The sequence below is a fragment of the Amphiura filiformis genome, chromosome 8 (genome assembly GCF_039555335.1).
Source record: "Amphiura filiformis chromosome 8, Afil_fr2py, whole genome shotgun sequence".
In the NCBI taxonomy this organism is placed as follows: domain Eukaryota; kingdom Metazoa; phylum Echinodermata; class Ophiuroidea; order Amphilepidida; family Amphiuridae; genus Amphiura; species Amphiura filiformis.
The window spans coordinates 65,591,476-65,610,169 of NC_092635.1; the positions used below are offsets into that span (position 1 = coordinate 65,591,476).

At 37.2% G+C, this 18,694-nt stretch overlaps 1 protein-coding gene across 1 annotated transcript; it reads right to left on the minus strand.

The window, feature by feature from the left end:
* Nucleotides 1-1,061: 1,061 nt before the first annotated feature.
* On the minus strand, nucleotides 1,062-17,155 carry LOC140159366 (acetylcholinesterase-like). The gene is made up of 10 exons (XM_072182814.1): nucleotides 16,627-17,155; nucleotides 13,928-14,087; nucleotides 12,455-12,532; nucleotides 11,126-11,244; nucleotides 10,169-10,333; nucleotides 9,624-9,827; nucleotides 6,489-6,683; nucleotides 5,135-5,328; nucleotides 3,183-3,352; nucleotides 1,062-2,737 (listed from the first exon to the last, which is right to left on the minus strand). The coding sequence occupies exons 1-10, from the start codon at nucleotides 16,978-16,980 to the stop codon at nucleotides 2,607-2,609; spliced, it is 1,770 nt and encodes a 589-aa protein (XP_072038915.1). The 5' UTR covers nucleotides 16,981-17,155; the 3' UTR covers nucleotides 1,062-2,606.
* Nucleotides 17,156-18,694: the final 1,539 nt, after the last annotated feature.

The following is an 18,694-nucleotide window of genomic DNA, read 5'->3' on the forward strand; positions in this document are numbered from 1 at the left end:
TGTTTTAGCTGGGGGTCGGGCATCTTTGCTGATATGGCCCTTTTCCTTAAATCAACCTCTGCATGGCTCTTTGATGATGATGATAACGACGACGATAACACAGATAATAACAAAACAGTCAAAGCCAAAAAAGAGAAAGGTATACACAGACATACCTTAGAAAAGAAAGAAAACCAAAAAAAAGAAACGCACCTATAAACCAATGAAACTCACTGTCATTGTGGTTATGTTAGCAAAGTAAGAGATTCTATAGTTGCTTTATTTGAACTCAAAATTATATTTACAAGATAACTTAACTTATAATACAAATAATTTCCTACGACCTACCATGCTTACAATGTTATATTTTGTTATTTTTTCAAACGGTACTAATTTAACTTACCCTTGTTATTCCTGTTTCTTTTAAATGTATGTACGATCTTTTAAATTTTTTAGATTTTTTTTCTTCCAAAATGATAAAATAGTTAATATGCAATCATTATGAAAGTTTCTAATACATTTGGACGCGAAAAACGCGAACTTTGCAAAGAAACAACATCATAAACTTCACCTCTATCACTCGAAATATCTCGCACTTTTTGGATTAGGACGACGATGCGGCCTCAGAGTTAGTCTCATACGCAGCCAGTCTGGTTACGCTCGGAGCTTAACCAAACTGGCTTCGTAGGAGACTAAGATTTGCGATCGTTCCGACATATTATCATAATCTGAAAATTATGATAATATGTCGGACCAACATAAAATCAACCCGTTTTACTACAAATAGGGTGAATTTTACAGTTTGCTCATAGATGTAAGTTGAAACATGTGTAAGTATTACAAATATACCAAAATATCGGTTTTGAAAAAAAAAGGTATATTCTGAAAAAAGATCGTACATTAAGGCTTTTTAAAGATCACCGTTTATTACTTAAAAGTAATAAACGGTGATCTTTTAAAAACCACTTAAAACGATTCACATTCATGTAAGTAATCCACGCACCAACATTCAAACTTGTCATTACTGATGCAGAGGTCATAAAATAAGCTTGTCTACGATAACTATTATTGAACATCATAATACACCATATTGATTAGGCGGCAATAAACATTTTTAGGCGGCAATATTCAAATACCAAGTTAAGACACATGGCAAGCAAGTATGTCTTTGATCATTTATTCTATGAAATTGTAAAAAGTGATTAAAATGGTATATTTATATTATACCAAAGGGTACAGTTTTAATTCAACCTTCCCCATATCACTAACGCATCAGAGATGGTTTTGTTATATTGTAGTGACAACTGTTAGACCATCCGGACGTACACAGTACATAAAAATACTGCATTGATGATTAAAATGACTGACTTTGACGACTCATTATTACTTTCAAATTCTTTTTTTCTATTTTCTTAATTGTTTCAATCCATATGTCAGTGATAACATATTGAAAACTCGTTCTTTATTTTCATTATTAATGTTTAACATAATAGTATTTCAGTTAGCTGCATAAAAGATTAACAGCTTAAACGGCTCGACGCTCATGTAGTACGTATAAAAGCATATAGACGAGAACTGTCTTTCTGTAAATCAAGTGATCAAGTATAAATTTGGCTGAAGGGAGCAATATTTATATAATAATACGCTATTCTCTGTAGATCTGTTTGTCTGTCTGTCTGTGTGTCTGTAACTGCTAATGTGAGCCAGTCGTAGGTCGCACGGGCCTCAAACTCGATGGGTGGGTGTAGTTCTGTCCTGGCAAGAAGAAGTTTATGTTTGTCAAGTCATCCGACCCTGGGACTCCTCCCCCCGGGGGTGTCGTCTCTCTTGCTCCCCATAGGTTGCCAAGGCCAGTCTCTCTTATTCACAATGTGCATGCTTTTAGTGTACCCAAGATTATTATTATTTACTGAGGAGTCCTACGTGTATGGGGTGTGAGATGGTGGGTGTTAGATGAAAGTAGTCCTACGGGGGACCTTTTATACTTTGTTGCATGTAGTCCTACAGGGCTCCCATTTTCCTTATATTTACTGAGTATTCCAATGTGTATGGGGTGGGTTTGTGTTAGATGTAAGTAGTCCTACGGGGACCTTTTTTTAAAACTTGGTTACTTGTAGTCCTACAGGGGGCCCATTTTCCTTATTTACCTCTTTTCTCTGAGACTAGGGTCGCGCGTTCCTCAAATGTGGTGGGTGGGTGCATCTTGACACAGGTAGAACAAGTTTGTATTGGTTAGTGGGTCAAGGTCACCTGAGGTCAAATTAGCAAAAACTGTCATGTAGGCAGGAAACTTGGTGGGTACAGTCAACATTTAAGAGCCAAATTTTTGGAAGGTCATTTTGGGGACATCTAGGGTCATCTGAGGTCAAATTAGTAAAAACTGTTTTATGGGCATGAAACTTAGTGGGTACAGTCACCATCAGCTACGTAATCGCGCCCAGCTATTCTGCCAAATATGGGTAAGGGTAACCGCCTAGTACTAAATTAATACGCCATTTATGTAACCCCCGGGGGTCGTGTCATTTTGCCGAGTTAAACGAATGACCAAAATGAAACTCATATAACGTGACGTACTCTCTACTTTAGCATGTCTTAGGGTCAGAGTTTATATTAATCATTCGTTGTATTCATTTGCACCCTTCCGTATCACATGTAGTGCGTTTGTATGCGTTAAACGCATCCCACCAATCTGGCATCGCTGTGTATTTCCAGTTGTAGAATTGATCCTTCCATTCACGTTCAACTTCCGGCAGCTCCTCTGAAAACAATGAGAATGTAATGGTGGTTTATAACTTAATATTATACCAATAAAGTTGATCAAATAAACATACGTATCTTTTGTTGAGATAATCATTGTCAAAAAGAACGTGTGGTGACTTTCCAGTCACTGTCTCTCTTTTTGTTGCAAATCATCATGAGCATTGATATTACCCTAAAAATGACCTGACTACTGACTAATCCAGACTTGTAGTTGACTACATAATGTACACGTGCCTTTATTCGACTAAAATTAACCATTTCTTATGAGGATTGTATAGTGACTCGTGTGAATCGAGTCGACTCGACTTAAAGAAACAATTTCTAGAAATAATGATTTGAAATCTATAAACATGTTTAATTTCTTAACACCGTGTTTAGATATCGACACAGACACTGGATAATCATGATAATATGCATAAGAAACTTTCACAAGTAGTACTTACCAGTATAAGTTTCCAACTTAGGTACAAGGTCATTCCAAAATCGGACAGAGCTTGCACTAAGAGCTCTGCCTGTAGTCAAATCGAGAGCCAATACCTTGTAATTGAGTTCAGGAACGGTAAATGTGGGCCAATACATCTCATTCTGTGGGTCACTTGACACACTCGGGGACCTGTTTAATTACAAAGTGTAAATGAAAATAAGTCCAGGAGAGTGCCACATACGAGTATGCAATATGGCTGGATCAAAAATTTACCAGGCCTAGGTTAGTTAAGTTAAGTTAAGTTAAGCATCAACAGACTGAAGCTTTTATTCATCTATTGAGGCCGATTTGAGCACTGACATATTAGAAATTATTGACAATCATAAGATCAGTATACAATCAGCGCCCAGTTTCCAAAATTGGGTGACTTATGTTAATGTCAGTTCATGCTTCACTACTGGTATAGCGCCGGTTCCCATTGAAAACGTGCTATTTCGTGGCACTCATCAGTGCTCGCATTAGGTTGTATACTTTTACACAATGTTTTGGAATCCTATACCACACATCGAAAAACTAAAATCAGCAGGCTACAACATCGAAATAAACATAACTTTCTTCATCCATTTCTCATGTTAAAATTTTAACACAATTAACACACCTTTCATTTCGCAAAGATACACCTATGGGAATTATCATAACTAGCTAGGGCATTGTAAACGGACCTAGGAACACCTAGGGACATCTTTAGAAATATATGTACATGAGAGTGTACAATCAACGTCCACTTTTTGAAATTGGATGACTCTCTGTTAGACAGGTGTTTAATACATCTGACTGGGCGTTTTAATTATGTAACGCATAAAGGCCTTGGTTTTATATAACTCGACATTTTAACGTTATTACAAAGTTTTCACGTAAGTGCAAACCCTAAATAAAACCCGTTTAAAACATTTTAAAAACGTTTCGTTGTACATGCGCCCTATCCTTTATTGTGGAAGATAACCATCTGGTTAATTTAATTCCAAATTGATACGGTCGAAATTGTAAAGCCTTATCCATATCCAGCAGGGGAACCCAAGTCATTTATGTTTCGCATTTTAATGTTTATTAAATGCTGATGTACAGCTAAAGGTCAAATGTTTTACTTCCCATATAAGGTAATTTTAGGTAAAGGTTAAAGGTTTTACTTCCCATATACTGCGTTGTTCTAAAACTAAATAGGTGGGGCTTAGTAACCATGTTGGAGGACACTCTAGATTACAAAGAGACAAGTCTGTAGATCAAATACATAGTCTCCAAGCCTATCAGCAGCTTGTTGTTGGATGGGAAATATCCTGGAGGACAAGTATACTTTTATTTAAACCAGGATGAATAGTTAAAACGACGTCATGATTATGTAATACATCTTAATATTGTAATGCTATTGGTATATTTTAGCTTGGCAACATCAAAAAGGAGTTCAAGGATAAACAGTAAAACCTTTAGCCATAATGTGTGATTTGCTTTACTGCGACGCCTTCAATTTTACTCGGATTTCTACTTTTTGCATAATTATAATGCCCAGTGGTGTACTAAAATACCACGTAAAAGACTAAGCCTGAAGTGCTTTAACAACAGTAAAATTTAACTTTTTATATACCCGGGTTTTTTTCAGAGTTCACCGATCGAGTGCTTGCTAATATATCTCGTTGATGTCAGCTTATGTGTACACACGTCGAGCGCGATGCTCCGTGCAGTATTACATATGTAATACGATCGATGAGCGTAGTACACGCATTCTAGGCGCTGGAATGAAATCACAATTTTCTTCGTTATACCTCATTTGTTTGGCTCGAAATTGAAAGGGGATAATGTGATCAGTGAAAACCAACATTTAAATAGGAATCTATTCTTTATGCAAATCACACATTATTGCTTTAATTTGACACATTTTACTACCGTAAGGAAACAACTAGATGTTGATATATTTACCCTGTCTTGGCAAATTCACTCCAAAAGCGCATTATCTTGACACTGAATTCTTTCTCTGGTCCACTCAGCTCCGGCCTCCCTTGCATGAAAGGAAAGCCAAAGACAAATTGAATTTCCTCACTATGACAGGCTCCAATCCATGTGGGATTCTGAATTGGATTCCAGTAAAAAGACACTGTTGGATCATGTGTCATCTGTTACAAAAAATCAATAATGCGTAGTATTTGGTTAGCATAACTAGGCTGAGTGTGATGTAACGGTAGAAAATACAAATGGCAACTGTTTGGGGATTACCCGCTACTTTCAGGGGTATATTTTAGCCTTTGTATCGGGGCTTGAGATTCGAATTCCAATTTCCTCTCTCACGAAGTAAGGGCTAAGAGTAAAATTGTACAATGTTTGGGAGTGGCCTTCTCCCCTTTCTCCCTTTCCTGGCTATTTTCTTCCATTTCTTGCTTTGTTTATCAAAACTGGGCATCTTATTAGACTACACTGGCTTTCGAGGCTTGTGCATTTTTATTGTATGAGCTTGGAACGGTCCATGGATTTCCCATGGATTAGCATGTGTCCCTCACGGACCAACCTGGGTAAATAAATAAAATAAACAAATATATCTTGTCATAGAGGATAGGCGGGTCCAATAAACCTGCCTCATGATCGTCTATTACACGTCAGAGGATAGTAAAACACACATCCCTATCGTTTTTATCTTATATTTTATTTTAACACACGCGTATAACTAAATGTGACCGTACAGCTCGAATGAGCCGTAAATTCCCTAAATTGTATTCTGAACTACAGTGTGAAATGTACATGCAGGTCGTATTCATCGGCATATCTAGCTGGGGCGACATCAATCTCATTTTGATAGTCAAACACCGATCAATAATCCTATTGTTGAAGACGATAATAAGCTTCTGCCTTAGATGGCAACCGCATTTTTTATAGCTCTGGTCTTTGTTTGCTTTGGCTAAATCCTGTTCAAGTGGTGGGTTACCAGGCACTGTATTTTGTATAGGTATGTATAACCAACAATTAACAATGAGAGAACTTTCTTGAACCTCGTTGACTTGGAGATGATTTGATATGACCGCCAATTATGACTGTTTGATATTTATTGCCAGCAATGTGGAAAAAGAGACACACGTCGAAACGAAAAAAGCTACCATTTTATTGAAGGAGCAATGTTCAACAAACCATAACCACGCTTCTGGATATCGTTTGAAGTCAAATAATATACCATTTTAAAGCTTATGATGTATATTTTCTAAACACGAAATAAAACAATTTTGACCGGGGAGGAATTTACGGCTCATTCGCCGTGACAGGTCACAATACACTCGATGCAACATACCTGATAAAGGTAAACTTGGTCCCCTGCCATTGAATGAGCTCTAGCAACGATATCATTACTCGCGGCCCAAGGATCTGTTCCACTGTCCACTAAAGGTCGGAAGAAGTCCACGTTGTCTTGATCCTGGATTGTCCAATCCAAGTATTGCTGGTAGACTGAATCTTCAATGATGGGATTTCCTAGCCCACCCACAACCTGAAGTTATAATGTGGTTGGTGACACAGGAATTGTGAAAACAATTGAAAGATACAGGAGAAACAACTAAGTGCAAGCTAAAGAAGTAACGTTTGAAAAATTAACAAAGCATAACATTGTAAGGTATATTTGTGAATGTTCTCAATCATTAGGGGCATAAAAAATGATGAACATTTTTCATATTATTATTGTAACATTGTAAGCATCCCAGCAAACACAAAATGTCTTCGACACCATTAGCAAAAAGGTTAGAAAAGGTTGCCAGAAAACGTTGGGTTATGTAAAGGGTATATTTGGTATAAAGAGTATAAAACGTTTTCATAATTTTCAAAAACATTTTATCAATATGATTTTATGATAACTTACTACAAATATTCTAACATAATATTATTTAAGTGTTGACAAAATATTTGGTAAAACGTGTTTGTAAACACTATTATTTTTATAATATCATTATAAAAACATTTTACAAATATATTTGTATATTTTTGTAATGTGTTTTCATACAAAACATTTTCATGACCTTTATATTACCAGACATATTAATGTTATTAGAACGTTTTTACCAAAACCAAAAACTCCAAATATAACCTGTATAAAACATTTGCAAAACCTTTTTAAAGCTTTTTGTGTTTGCTGGGATGGTAAGTAGTACAGAACTTCCTTTATTTGGATCCAACATGTAACCAAAACAAAACGGATCTCGCTAAATCAAAAGAAGTTGTCGTAAAAATGAATGACAAATATGAAGCAATATACGGTATAAAACGCAGTAATTTATAGTGTGCAACGCACAGGCACAACGCCTAGACGTTGATCCACAAGCCTCAGCACACTTAACGGGTTGTCGCTTTCACTAAACATTCCACAGGTGACTTTCGCAGCCAGCATCAGCTCTCCAAGTTTCGTGCGGGTTACAACAAGACAATTAGCAGTAAGTTCTTTGGCCAAGGGATTTCAAAACTCAATTTTTACACATGAGCGAACTAATCACCGCCAGGGTTCCAACCAGTATTTGCACATAATGCAAAGGCTGAATGTTCAGACGTGACAAATGGGTGGGTTAACCAAGTGTAATGTACTAATTTAGAAGTTGCCTGTCCATGGTTTATAAACATGTTAAATGTGATAAACAATTTCAGTTCGGGGGCACTGCTAATTCAAAGACGTCTCTGATATCAAATACTCTTGAAGCGTCATGTCACATAACAGTATCATATTTCAGAGACGTCTCATAAATCACATACTCCCTAGTTTCAAAACCCAGTCGCAAACGATATAAGTAATTTTGATGAACGTGCCAGCGCAGTGGGAATAATTTTGTGTATAGGCCTTATCAGGGTTGTAGCTAGCCGAAGTTGAGCATGTTGAGTGCCTGCTAATTTTACTATCCAATTCATGAATTGGATAGTAAAATTGGGATTTTTTTACTTCAAAACATTTGATTTTGGCCATTGCAATCTAAGTGTGTTCTGGGACCATTTGTCAGAATTTGCACAGATAGATATAATTTTTGCACAGGTAGATATTTGCTAAACATAGGAAAGCTTATTCTAATACACTCAGCTTCATTCCGATGTGCTGCATCGAGTGCCCAGCTGTCAACAAAGCACGACGTATGTGATATCACAGACCCCCGTATGTGAAATCACTGACCCGTCTTTGAAATCAGAGACGTCCGGTTATTACGAGTGCCCCCGAACTGAAAAATTTAAACTGACTTTCAGCACAAAAATTCAACCAACCTTGAACTTTCGATGTGTGACACACATCTTCATCAGAAGTAATCGCCAGAACTAAATCGCGATCAAGGACTGGAATTGCCAACCTTATACAATGCCCTCATTCGACCAGAAGTCGCCTTCAAGGCGAGTCCATCACAACATCATAGGACTTCTTTTGATGAAGATGTGTGTCACAAATCAAAAATTCAAGGTTAGTTAAAAGTCACATGCATCACGATAATTATATTCTAGCCAAAGTGATTCGAGTAAACCAACAAAATTAATACATGCATCCGCAAAAATAGGTCCAAGATGTGCACAAAGTAATCAAAATTTAGTATTTTTTGCCTGGTTGAAAATTAATTGATTTTTGGCATAAAACGGGCTCGGTAAACGGTCTTTTCTGGGAAATCATGGACACTGCAAACTTGTATCGATTTAGAATTCAAACATATATGATCTGACTCAACCAATGTCAGAAATTAAATTTAGTAATAGTCATTTTTTATCTTGCTCAGTACTAGCACTAGTTTGATGTTTTCAAATGTTCATTTCTTTATGTTTTCATTGTATTTTTGCTCCTTACTTAGATATCTGAGCACATCTCATTTAATTACTCTGATCAAATATTTACTTGTAATATACTGATTACAGAGGGCAAAATATGCCCGGAGGGCACTTCAATTTGAAATGGATATAGGTGTAGGGCTGGCACTTTCGCACTTAGGGGCATTCGGTGAGAGCAAAATGTAAAAAATATGGGGTCATTGGGTGAGAGCATGATTTTTGGCATTCGGTGAGAGCAAAATATGGGGTTATTGGGTGAGAACTTATCCTTTTTTTTAATAGAATCTTTGGGTGAGAGCCGAAACAGCGCAACAGAAACCCTCGAAAATCGAATTTCTAGTTCCAAATGACTTCAAATTTCTTTGTTTTATCAAAATAAGTGACAAAATCAGTGATAAATGAAAGTTGCTGTTAAAATTTAACAAGTAAGGGTCTTTGGGTGACAGATCAAATGAAAAAATAAGGGGTCTTCGGGTGACAGAACATGTGTTTGTAAAAAATATGGGGTCTTTGGGTGACAGCGATGCTGAAAAAGGGGTCTTAACAACCCTACATACGCGTCACCTCCAAAGTTGGAGTGCCCCCCCCGGGGAAATATGTTACCGACTTTCCGTTTTTGCCAGCGCTATATAATTAATTTAAACCTCACCAATTTGAACACCTGTTCACTAACGAATGGCGGATCTTCCCTAGTAGCGTATGGTGGAAACAGGCGTAGTATCCTCAGTGTTCCTTCATCAGCATTGGATCCTAACATCAATGTAGTCCTCTGAAAGTCTTGACTTTGTATCAGATTCAAAGGATGATCATCCAAGAAGTTGTTGTCGATACAAATAGCTGAGAGGAATCCAGACTGTAGAAAAGAGAAGTAAATATATCAGTTGTCAATAACCAACTTTTATTCATCATGTTCATCCAAATCATCAACAATACTTTCACCGCCCCAAGATTGGGAATTTGTTTAAAAATCAGAATAAGTAAAGGGTTATGTTTCAGTTACCTGTGTGACCGCATATAAACACCATCCGTCGGGACATTTTGCGGGTCGTCGCATTTAGTGGGAAAAAGTGTGTCTTTAGACAATTTTAATTGTTATCTTATAAATTCAGTTATAGGATTAGGACTATTATAAATGTTTGAGGTGGTGAAGAAATTATCTCTTCCGTTCTTTTATTTTCTATCATCCGTGCTTACAGCTTCACCAGCATCATAAAGTTCCTGAGGTGTGGCATCTCGTAAACATTGACGTAGCTGAGTAGCATCAGTAGCGGTACATCCCAATGCTGCTCCCATATTAAACGCTATATCTCGTCCTTGACTGGTTTCTTGGAACGCCCAAGGCGCTATAGCAGCTCCGCTCTGTGAAGAAAATCCAAAATAAGTGATATGCTAGGTTTATGTTTAGTATCTCATCTTTTCGTTATTATGTAGGCTATTAGAGGCTGTAACTGTGTGTCCCACAGTGTCATCGCCCCGGTATATTAATGGCAGAAATTGCCATGGTTCCGTTTTGTTCCGACCTGTTTAAAAGTTTTGAGACGCATAGGACATCCGACTAACGCTATTGACAATAGCCTGGTGACTGATCTATGTGTGTGTGAGTGAGCATGGTATACGCCATGAGATCATCTGCTTTTAGACTGCCTCCACGAGTGGCCTACGCTGCGCTATAGTTCGGCACATATAAAATCAGAATTTTTGTCAGTTTTTGAGCTCAATACACACAGTTCTTTCTCAATACGCAAGCTAACGAATAATATCATTTCAGCGCATATATTCAAGTGCAAGCAAACAAATATGGCTTCTTTAGAATAAAAAACATTACGGGAGATATTCATCATTTACTACCCCGGTAACTAAAGATTTATCATCTGAATATCAAATCGTGCATAGCACATTCACGTGTATCGATCCCGGGTATTGATTTTAGTGTCTCTGCTGTACAATGTAATTATTAACCAGGCGATGTCGGTGTGTGTCCCACTTCAGATGAATGTGTTCATTTCAAAAGGATATTTAGCGGGTAAATTAGCAAGATGCCAGGTTTTCCAAGTAAGTAAAAATATTTTCAACATTATTCTAAATTAAACCGGGAGCTCTGCAAATATTAACTGTTGATGGTTTTCTGAATACACTGTTTAGATAAAATACCTCCATTATAGCTTGGTTGAAGAGACCCCTACTCTGCTTGGAGAGTATGAGGTAGTTGACACCGGCAGATCCTGCACTTTGGCCAAATATCGTCACTTTGTCTCTATTGCCACCAAATGCTTAAATACAAAGAAAGAAATGAATGATGATACTAAAAACACTAAGATAATAATAATAATAATAATAATAATAATAATAATAATAATAATAATAATGATTATTATTATAGTGATAATTATACGTACACTGAAAAAATATTTGGTGTCATTTTCACACTAAAACTAATGTCACAAAATGGGTCCTCAGGCGGCCTCCTAAATGTGTCAAATTTACTCTTTTATGGGTGTAAGAAATTCACCTTTGGGTGTCATGTTCATTTTGACACCTAGGGTGGCCACCTGAGGACCCGTTTTCAAAAAAGGTCATTACACCCAAAACAGGGTGTTAAATTGGCTCTATAAGGTGTCATATTGAGATATTTGAGATATTTACACCCTAATTGGGGCGTATCTTGGGAAATTTTGTCCATGCTATCGAGTCTGTATGTACTTAACTGCAAGATTTCAGGACATTTTTGATAATAATCATGATATACGATAACTAATCCAAAATCACCCGATACATCCATTGCATCATTTCATGATTTTGTTTTCATTAATCATTCAACCAGTGAGTAAGCTTACCAACACAGCAGCCCAAAATCCACAAAATGCCAAGTCTCTGACAGTGAAATTGTAATTTACTTCTTCATTCAGTCGACGCAAAAGTAATCAAAGCTTACATAATTTACGCTAATGTTATCATGATTATTATCACAAATGTCTAGAAGTGTAGCAGTTTGGTACTTACAGGGCTCGATAACATGGATAAAATGGCGACAAGAATGTCGAGACACTTCTGTTTGTGCCAAGGCGCATGCGTTAATATGTTGTCAGACGCTCAAACTCATAGTATTCTGACACCTAAAAATTGTGCGCTTTTCCCGCCACTTTTTGACACCCTAGGAGTCATTTCAATTAATCTTACACCGGTTTGGCGTAAGTCACTAAATGATCACCGAAAAGTGTCGGTCGGACACTTACGGTGTCACCGTAAATTAAAGTATAACATATCATTATTGTCGATTACACCAAGTTTAAAGTCAAAACAACACCTTTGTCAGTGTCATTTACAGTTGACTCCTAGCAGGTGTCGCTGTGACACCAATTTTTTTCAGTTTAATAATAATCCTGATCTGCTTTACGTTTGACCGTATTATATACAAACTTCTATATAATGGTTCGTAAATAAGGCATTCCAGTTTTCTTTATCAAATTTCATCGTGTTTACCGTGGATATTTGTTTGGATCCATTTCAAGGCTTCAACTAGATCCATCATTCCATAGTTGCCTGGTAGAATATCGTCACCTATTAAAGCAAAATGACAAATAAAGGCGTTTGGTTTAATATAATATGAAATGGTTGGATGTTGCTTCTTTGTCACCAATCATTAAGGCCAAGGGATTCCTTATAATGTTTCGTAATCACTAACCATTAAAACCAGGCTAAACCCACGAGGTCATGGCCTTTCCCCATTGCGGTGATTATTGTGGGGCACGGTGGCACAGCGGTACAGGGTCTGCCTTGCAATTGGTGGAATGCGAGTTCGAGTCCAGGCGGTGCCATCGTGTTGTGCTCTTGGGCAAGGCGCTTTACCTTACTTGCCTCTTTCTACCCAGGGATGAAATGGGGAGCTGATATGAATATTGTCCATTGAGTGCCGCTTAAAGGTATGAGCATGCATTGGGCATTGTATGACAGCTGACATATTCTTAACGATAACGGAGTAAATGTAAAGCGCTTTGATACACGAGAAAGGCGCTGTACAAATACCAACATTTATTTTATTTTATCTCGGAATTTCTTTTTTCAAATTTGAGAACGGATATTTTTCTTCCATTTGCACATGCTTTCCTCAAAAAGGTTAGGTCACAGCAATATCTGTGAGATTAAGTTAAGTTAAGGTAAGGTAAAAGTAAATGGTCATAGAATGCCTAATTAACGAAGTATGTCAAAATAGGTCAAAGGGTAAAATCAAAATTGCAGAGCGGTATTTGCAATTAGAATTGTTTTGTTTTGTTTTTTGCTTTTTGCGAAATGACCACAATCTGTAATATTTTGCAATTTGGGGAAATACAAAAAAAGTCCCTGATATTTTCGAAATTTGGGTCGGCATTCATTGGACATTAATGACACTATACAGTGTCTGTCGAACACATATCTTCAGGCACCAGAGTCGAGCGCCTTATCGATTGGGCTAACTGGAATGCGTTTGTAAACCACGAATATATTTATCAAATATAGGAAACCAGGGGTCCATTTCACTACACTTTTAACCCTTCGTAACTAAAATAACTGTTCGTAAAGTTACGAATACCCAATACTTGACGTAACTTTTCGAAGGGTCCCTGTAGTAAATCCTTATTACTTACGAAGGGTACAGTTCGTAAGTAAGTTTAGTGTATGATTTAGATAATAAAAATCCATTTTTTTGGCTGCTTCGACCAACAATACCTTGTCTACCATTACGTGTGGGGATGCGGGCTGCACAGAAGCTTACACTGCGCCAAAAGAATATCCTTAACTTACGACTCGTCGTAAGTTACGAATGATTTCGAGACTTACGAAGCTTCGTAAGGTTTAGTGAAATGGACCCCGGAAACTTAAACTGAAGGTACTAAACATAAAAACCCATAATCGAATGAGCACCTCCCAACAAGCACCTCCCAAAAAGTGTTTCATCATGTGCGTATCTTTTATTACCTGTGGTGAGAAAGCCAAAGGTTGCTAGACGATAATTGATATTGACGCGTATAACTTCACCAACTGCACTAAGTGGTACACCGTTGTAGATTGCCTGTGATCCGGAGCCTTCTCTAAAACCACCACCGTGGATCCATACCATAACAGCTGCGTTGGTTACCTAAACAAAAGAAAAAACAACCAAAGAACGCCCAAGTAATCAAGCAAATAATTAAACAAAACAAAAGCAATAGAAAGAGAAAAGAAATGAAGGATATTTTGATACTATGGCAACATACAGATAATACCTCTACATCTGAGGGGTGTACTCATGTATGGTTTTGGTAGGGTGTGCCGCTAAATTTAAAGTTGGCCCATCAATATACCATTTTGAAATCTGGATCTATCGATATACCAAAAGTCAAAATATTCTGCTGAATTTAACCCAAATTGTCTTTTTTGTCTTTGTTTTTACAAATTTCCCCCTAACTGTTTGCGAAATTTCAAACATTTTGGCTAGATTGAGGCAAAATTGGGTTAGTTTCCGAAAAGTGAGAATATTTTAAAAAAGGACTTATCCATATACCAAAATTGACCTAGAAAAAGGGTCATTGATATAACAAACATTTACTACTACTACTACTACTACTACTACTGCTACTACTGCTACTACTGCTACTACTGCTACTACTGCTACTACTGTTACTACTGCTGCTGCTGCTGCTGCTGCTGCTGCTGCTGCTACTACTACTACTACTACTACTACTACTACTACTACTACTACTACTACTACTACTACTACTACTACTACTACTACTACTACTACTACTACTACTACTACTACTACTACTACTACTACTACTACTACTACTACTACTACTACTACTACTACTACCACTACTACCACTTGTACTACTACTACTACTAATAATAATAATAACACTAATAATTATAATAATGTTACATTATTATAACATGTAATTAAAGGAGTATTTCGTGATCCTAGCATCCTCTATTTATGCCATTTTTCATTAGATATCCACGAAAAAACCTATTCCCAAAATTTCAGTTGATTCCGATTTTGCGTTCGCGAGTTATGCATGATTATGTGTATTACACTGCTCCATAGACAATGCGTTGTAATTTCGTTCTGGTGCACCAGAACGAAATTCAAATTTCACGATATCTTTGCTAAACGAATTAATCTGCAAGAAATATTTTGTACATAAACATTATGTAGCCAGAGGTTTCCAGTGATATAAAAATCTCAACTTTTTTGAGAAAAGTGAGGGATGTGGCTGTGGATCACGAAATGCCCTTTTAACCAATCAGAGGCTCTGTAAGAAAGGCAATGGTTCCCATGGGCTTAATTCATGTATGAAACATAATGAACACTTGGTTTTAAATAAAATCTGTATCTGACTGAACCTGAACTTGAACTATTATCTTCCTGTACTTGCGAACAACAAAAGGAGTAATTTGCCGTGTCATAGTTATTCTTTTTCTATCGTGGTTTGTACAATACAGGTTTCATAACAAAGTACCCGCTAAAATTACAAAACGTTCTTTACACAACTTGCCATAAATGTTGCTAATTTGACAAATTCAAACATCTGTGAATAGAGGGATCGTTTTCCCACCATCCCAAAGTTGTCCAGTTTTGCAAATTGTTCAAATCGTTCTCGATATCAATGTTATGATTGATTTGATTGTCATTTTTCCTTAACCCTTCTGTCTCTGATCCCTCATTCACATATCCAACCATCATGTAGTACAAAACAATGATTCGTTGAAATTAATTTTGACATAAATGAGGTTTTCTTGAAGTTTCTAATCAGCAGTTTCAAAATGATGAAATGACTAGGGAGAAGAAATGATTTTTCACGCATACATTTGACCACAATACTATGGCTTTCTTAGATAAAGGCGTAACACTCATGAATTTTTGGCAGGCTGAGAGGAGAAAGCATTTTTGGAAATTTGGAAATTTTACCAGGGGGGTCTCATCATTATTGCACAGTCTCTTTATTCCGTTCACCATAATTATTGCACAGCCTTTTAGCCTCACATGTGAACCTAAAACATGTCTAACTAAATTTGTTTTCGTATATGGTATACAGTTTTCAAGGGTTCTTTGGAAATTAGTGATATCTTTTTAACGGTATTAAAACGTAATACTAAAAAAAATGTTCCTGGTTTTATGGAATAATGTCATTTTTGTCAATCGGGATGGAAACAGGGAGGATTGTATATCGTTTGTTGAAAGCGTAAAACAACTCGGCTTCGCCGCGTTGTTTTACTTAAAATAATGATGTCGCGTGTTATATGAGACGATAGATGCACGACAGCGGCTAAAAACAATACCTTTATTCTCATTCTTAAACACTTCAATTCAAATGAATATTTTAATCATTAGCATACCAAATTTTAATCAAATTAAATCCTACATTTTACAAGGAATTACCTGGGGCTGGGAATCGATCAGTCCCGTCGTTGCTATGCGCCCCCGATTGGTGTGTGTGATATTGTGTCATATCATACGGGTAAGAACCAATAAGATTGCAAGAACATTCTCAAGTGTTTGAGAATAGGCCATAATGATATGACGTGGAGGGTCAAAAAGGTACAAAAGTACATGTAGGGGAATTGCCCTAGCTCCCCTATCCCTCAGGATCTCACTTCCAAGGAAACAAGTACTTGTATAATTTATCTTTACTTACGCCACGGGGAACATAGATATTCATGTACAAGCAATCCTCACTGACTTGTACTATATCTTGTGTCGGCGCTTGATAGCAAGAAGGTCTCGCATAAGTTGCATCGTAAGTTCCAGCCCATGCCGTCTTTTTCACTGGGTGTTCAAATCTTACTGGCGCCTCAGCATACGGTACTCCTTCATACACGTCCAATTCTCTATCGATATTGATATACTCGTGTTCTGAGAACATAACAGTCTTACCCATCAACATTCCTTGTTCTACTCTAACTACTGGTTGAGCTAGGATAGTTGAAAGAGTTGAAAGACTCAGCAAGCAAGCAAGCATAAAGCCAAAATGACAAGTTTGGCTGGCCATATTGTGTTCGATATTGTATCCAATTATCCAACAGCAGAGCAAAGTGGTCAGCTAGGTTTTGTAGTTATGCAGTATAAAGTTACTGGCTGTATAAGGTCTAGTAGTTGCGCTGGTAGAATCTAACAATCTCTGGTGGATGGAAGTAATATGTAGTTGTTCTGGTGTAGTTCGATGTACCAACTTCTGTCGAGTCACATGTACAGGTCTATTCATGCGCCAACTTACACATTGAAATCATACAAGCGTGCAGGTGACAAGTCTTTAACTCGCCCGGTGTACCGTAAACACGACAATTTCAGCGATTATGTAGGTGACAAGTTTTGAACGTACCGGTGCACCATAGACTCAATGTCATTAATGTAGGTGACAAACTCACCGGTGCACCGTGAGTTCGATAACTCCAGCGATATGTAGGTGACAAGCCTTGAAGCCTTGTCATTGATAAAGATGACATTATGTAGTTGACAATTAAAGCCATGATGTACGATTTCTGCCAAAAAGCTTACAATTTTTTGTTATTCTTTACCCAAAATGCTGAAGTAATAACTGGCGGAAAGGGTTTCTGTCCATACGCTGAAAAGTGAAAGAAACCCCATTGACTATTTCGGCCGTTTGGCATTGAGTTCTATCGAACTTAAAGTCACAATTATGATTTTATGTCCAAATTGCCCTGTTGACCTACAAAAACAACAAATTTGGCCGATTCCATTTAGGCGTAAGTTATGTAAACTTAATAAATATGCCAAAAAATTAAGTTTTGAACTTACCGGGTGCACCGTGAACTTGTCAATTTCATATACATGTATTATGTAGGTGACAAATCGTGAACTCGCGGGTGCACTGTGAACTCAACTACATACTTTCATCATACATGCTACCTGTACCTGTACATGATATATGTATCGTCATTCACATTTGTCATGTTTGGGTTGAAACCGTGGGATCACTATTGTATGACAATTTCGCTACCAACCACGATCCCGTGTTTATTCAAACCCAAAGGACCGATAATATTACCTGTTCAAACATAATTTATTTGCTCGCTATTTTAATGTACAAATAGAGTTACTAAACACGCTGGTCCGGTCCCCATGTAGGCCCTTTATAGATAGGTACCTCATGACTCCATGTTTCTATTGTAACGTAGATGCATGGCTTAATTAAGGCGAAAATTTATTAAGGCGAAAATTCATGATATAAAACTCAACGTTAAGGCTCACTCAGGCTAACTTACCAGAGTGACGTTAAGGGCATAAAATTGAGACCCATCACATCAAAACCGACCACTTCGTTGGCAGATAACAATGAAAGGAGAAAATATAAAGAAAATAAAAAGAATTCTGAGCTTGTTTTGCCTCATATAAAACATTTTTACTGTATCTGATTTCAACAAGTAAGGTGTCATTTTCAAGCTAAAAAACAGCAGTTTATCTTAGTGTTTAAATCTCCATTTTCATTTCTGCCGCGAGGTGGTCTGTTTTGATGTATGGGTCACAAATTCAAAAACGACTTTATGGGCTTGTTTGACGTTAAGTGCGTAACCACTTAACGTATGTTGATATGGGTGGGGTGGGTGTGGGTGTATATAGGGTGTATGTATGTATGTATACTCGACTATAAAAGGGTGAACATTACATTATAATTATGTATAGGGGGTATGTGCTCTGCGTGCTAGACATAGGTTTTAATATAAAAAGTCCAAGTTTTAAGATAT

Coding starts and splice junctions, on each gene's coding strand:
- LOC140159366 (XM_072182814.1), bottom strand. CDS start 16,980: ATGGCCAGCCAAACTTGTCATTTTGGCTTTATGCTTGCTTGCTTGCTG. Junction 14,088..16,626: donor ATATCTATGTTCCCCGTGGC/GTAAGTAAAGAT, acceptor TCTTTTGTTTAG/GTAACCAACGCAGCTGTTAT. Junction 10,334..11,125: donor TCAACCAAGCTATAATGGAG/GTATTTTATCTA, acceptor TTTTCTTCACAG/AGCGGAGCTGCTATAGCGCC.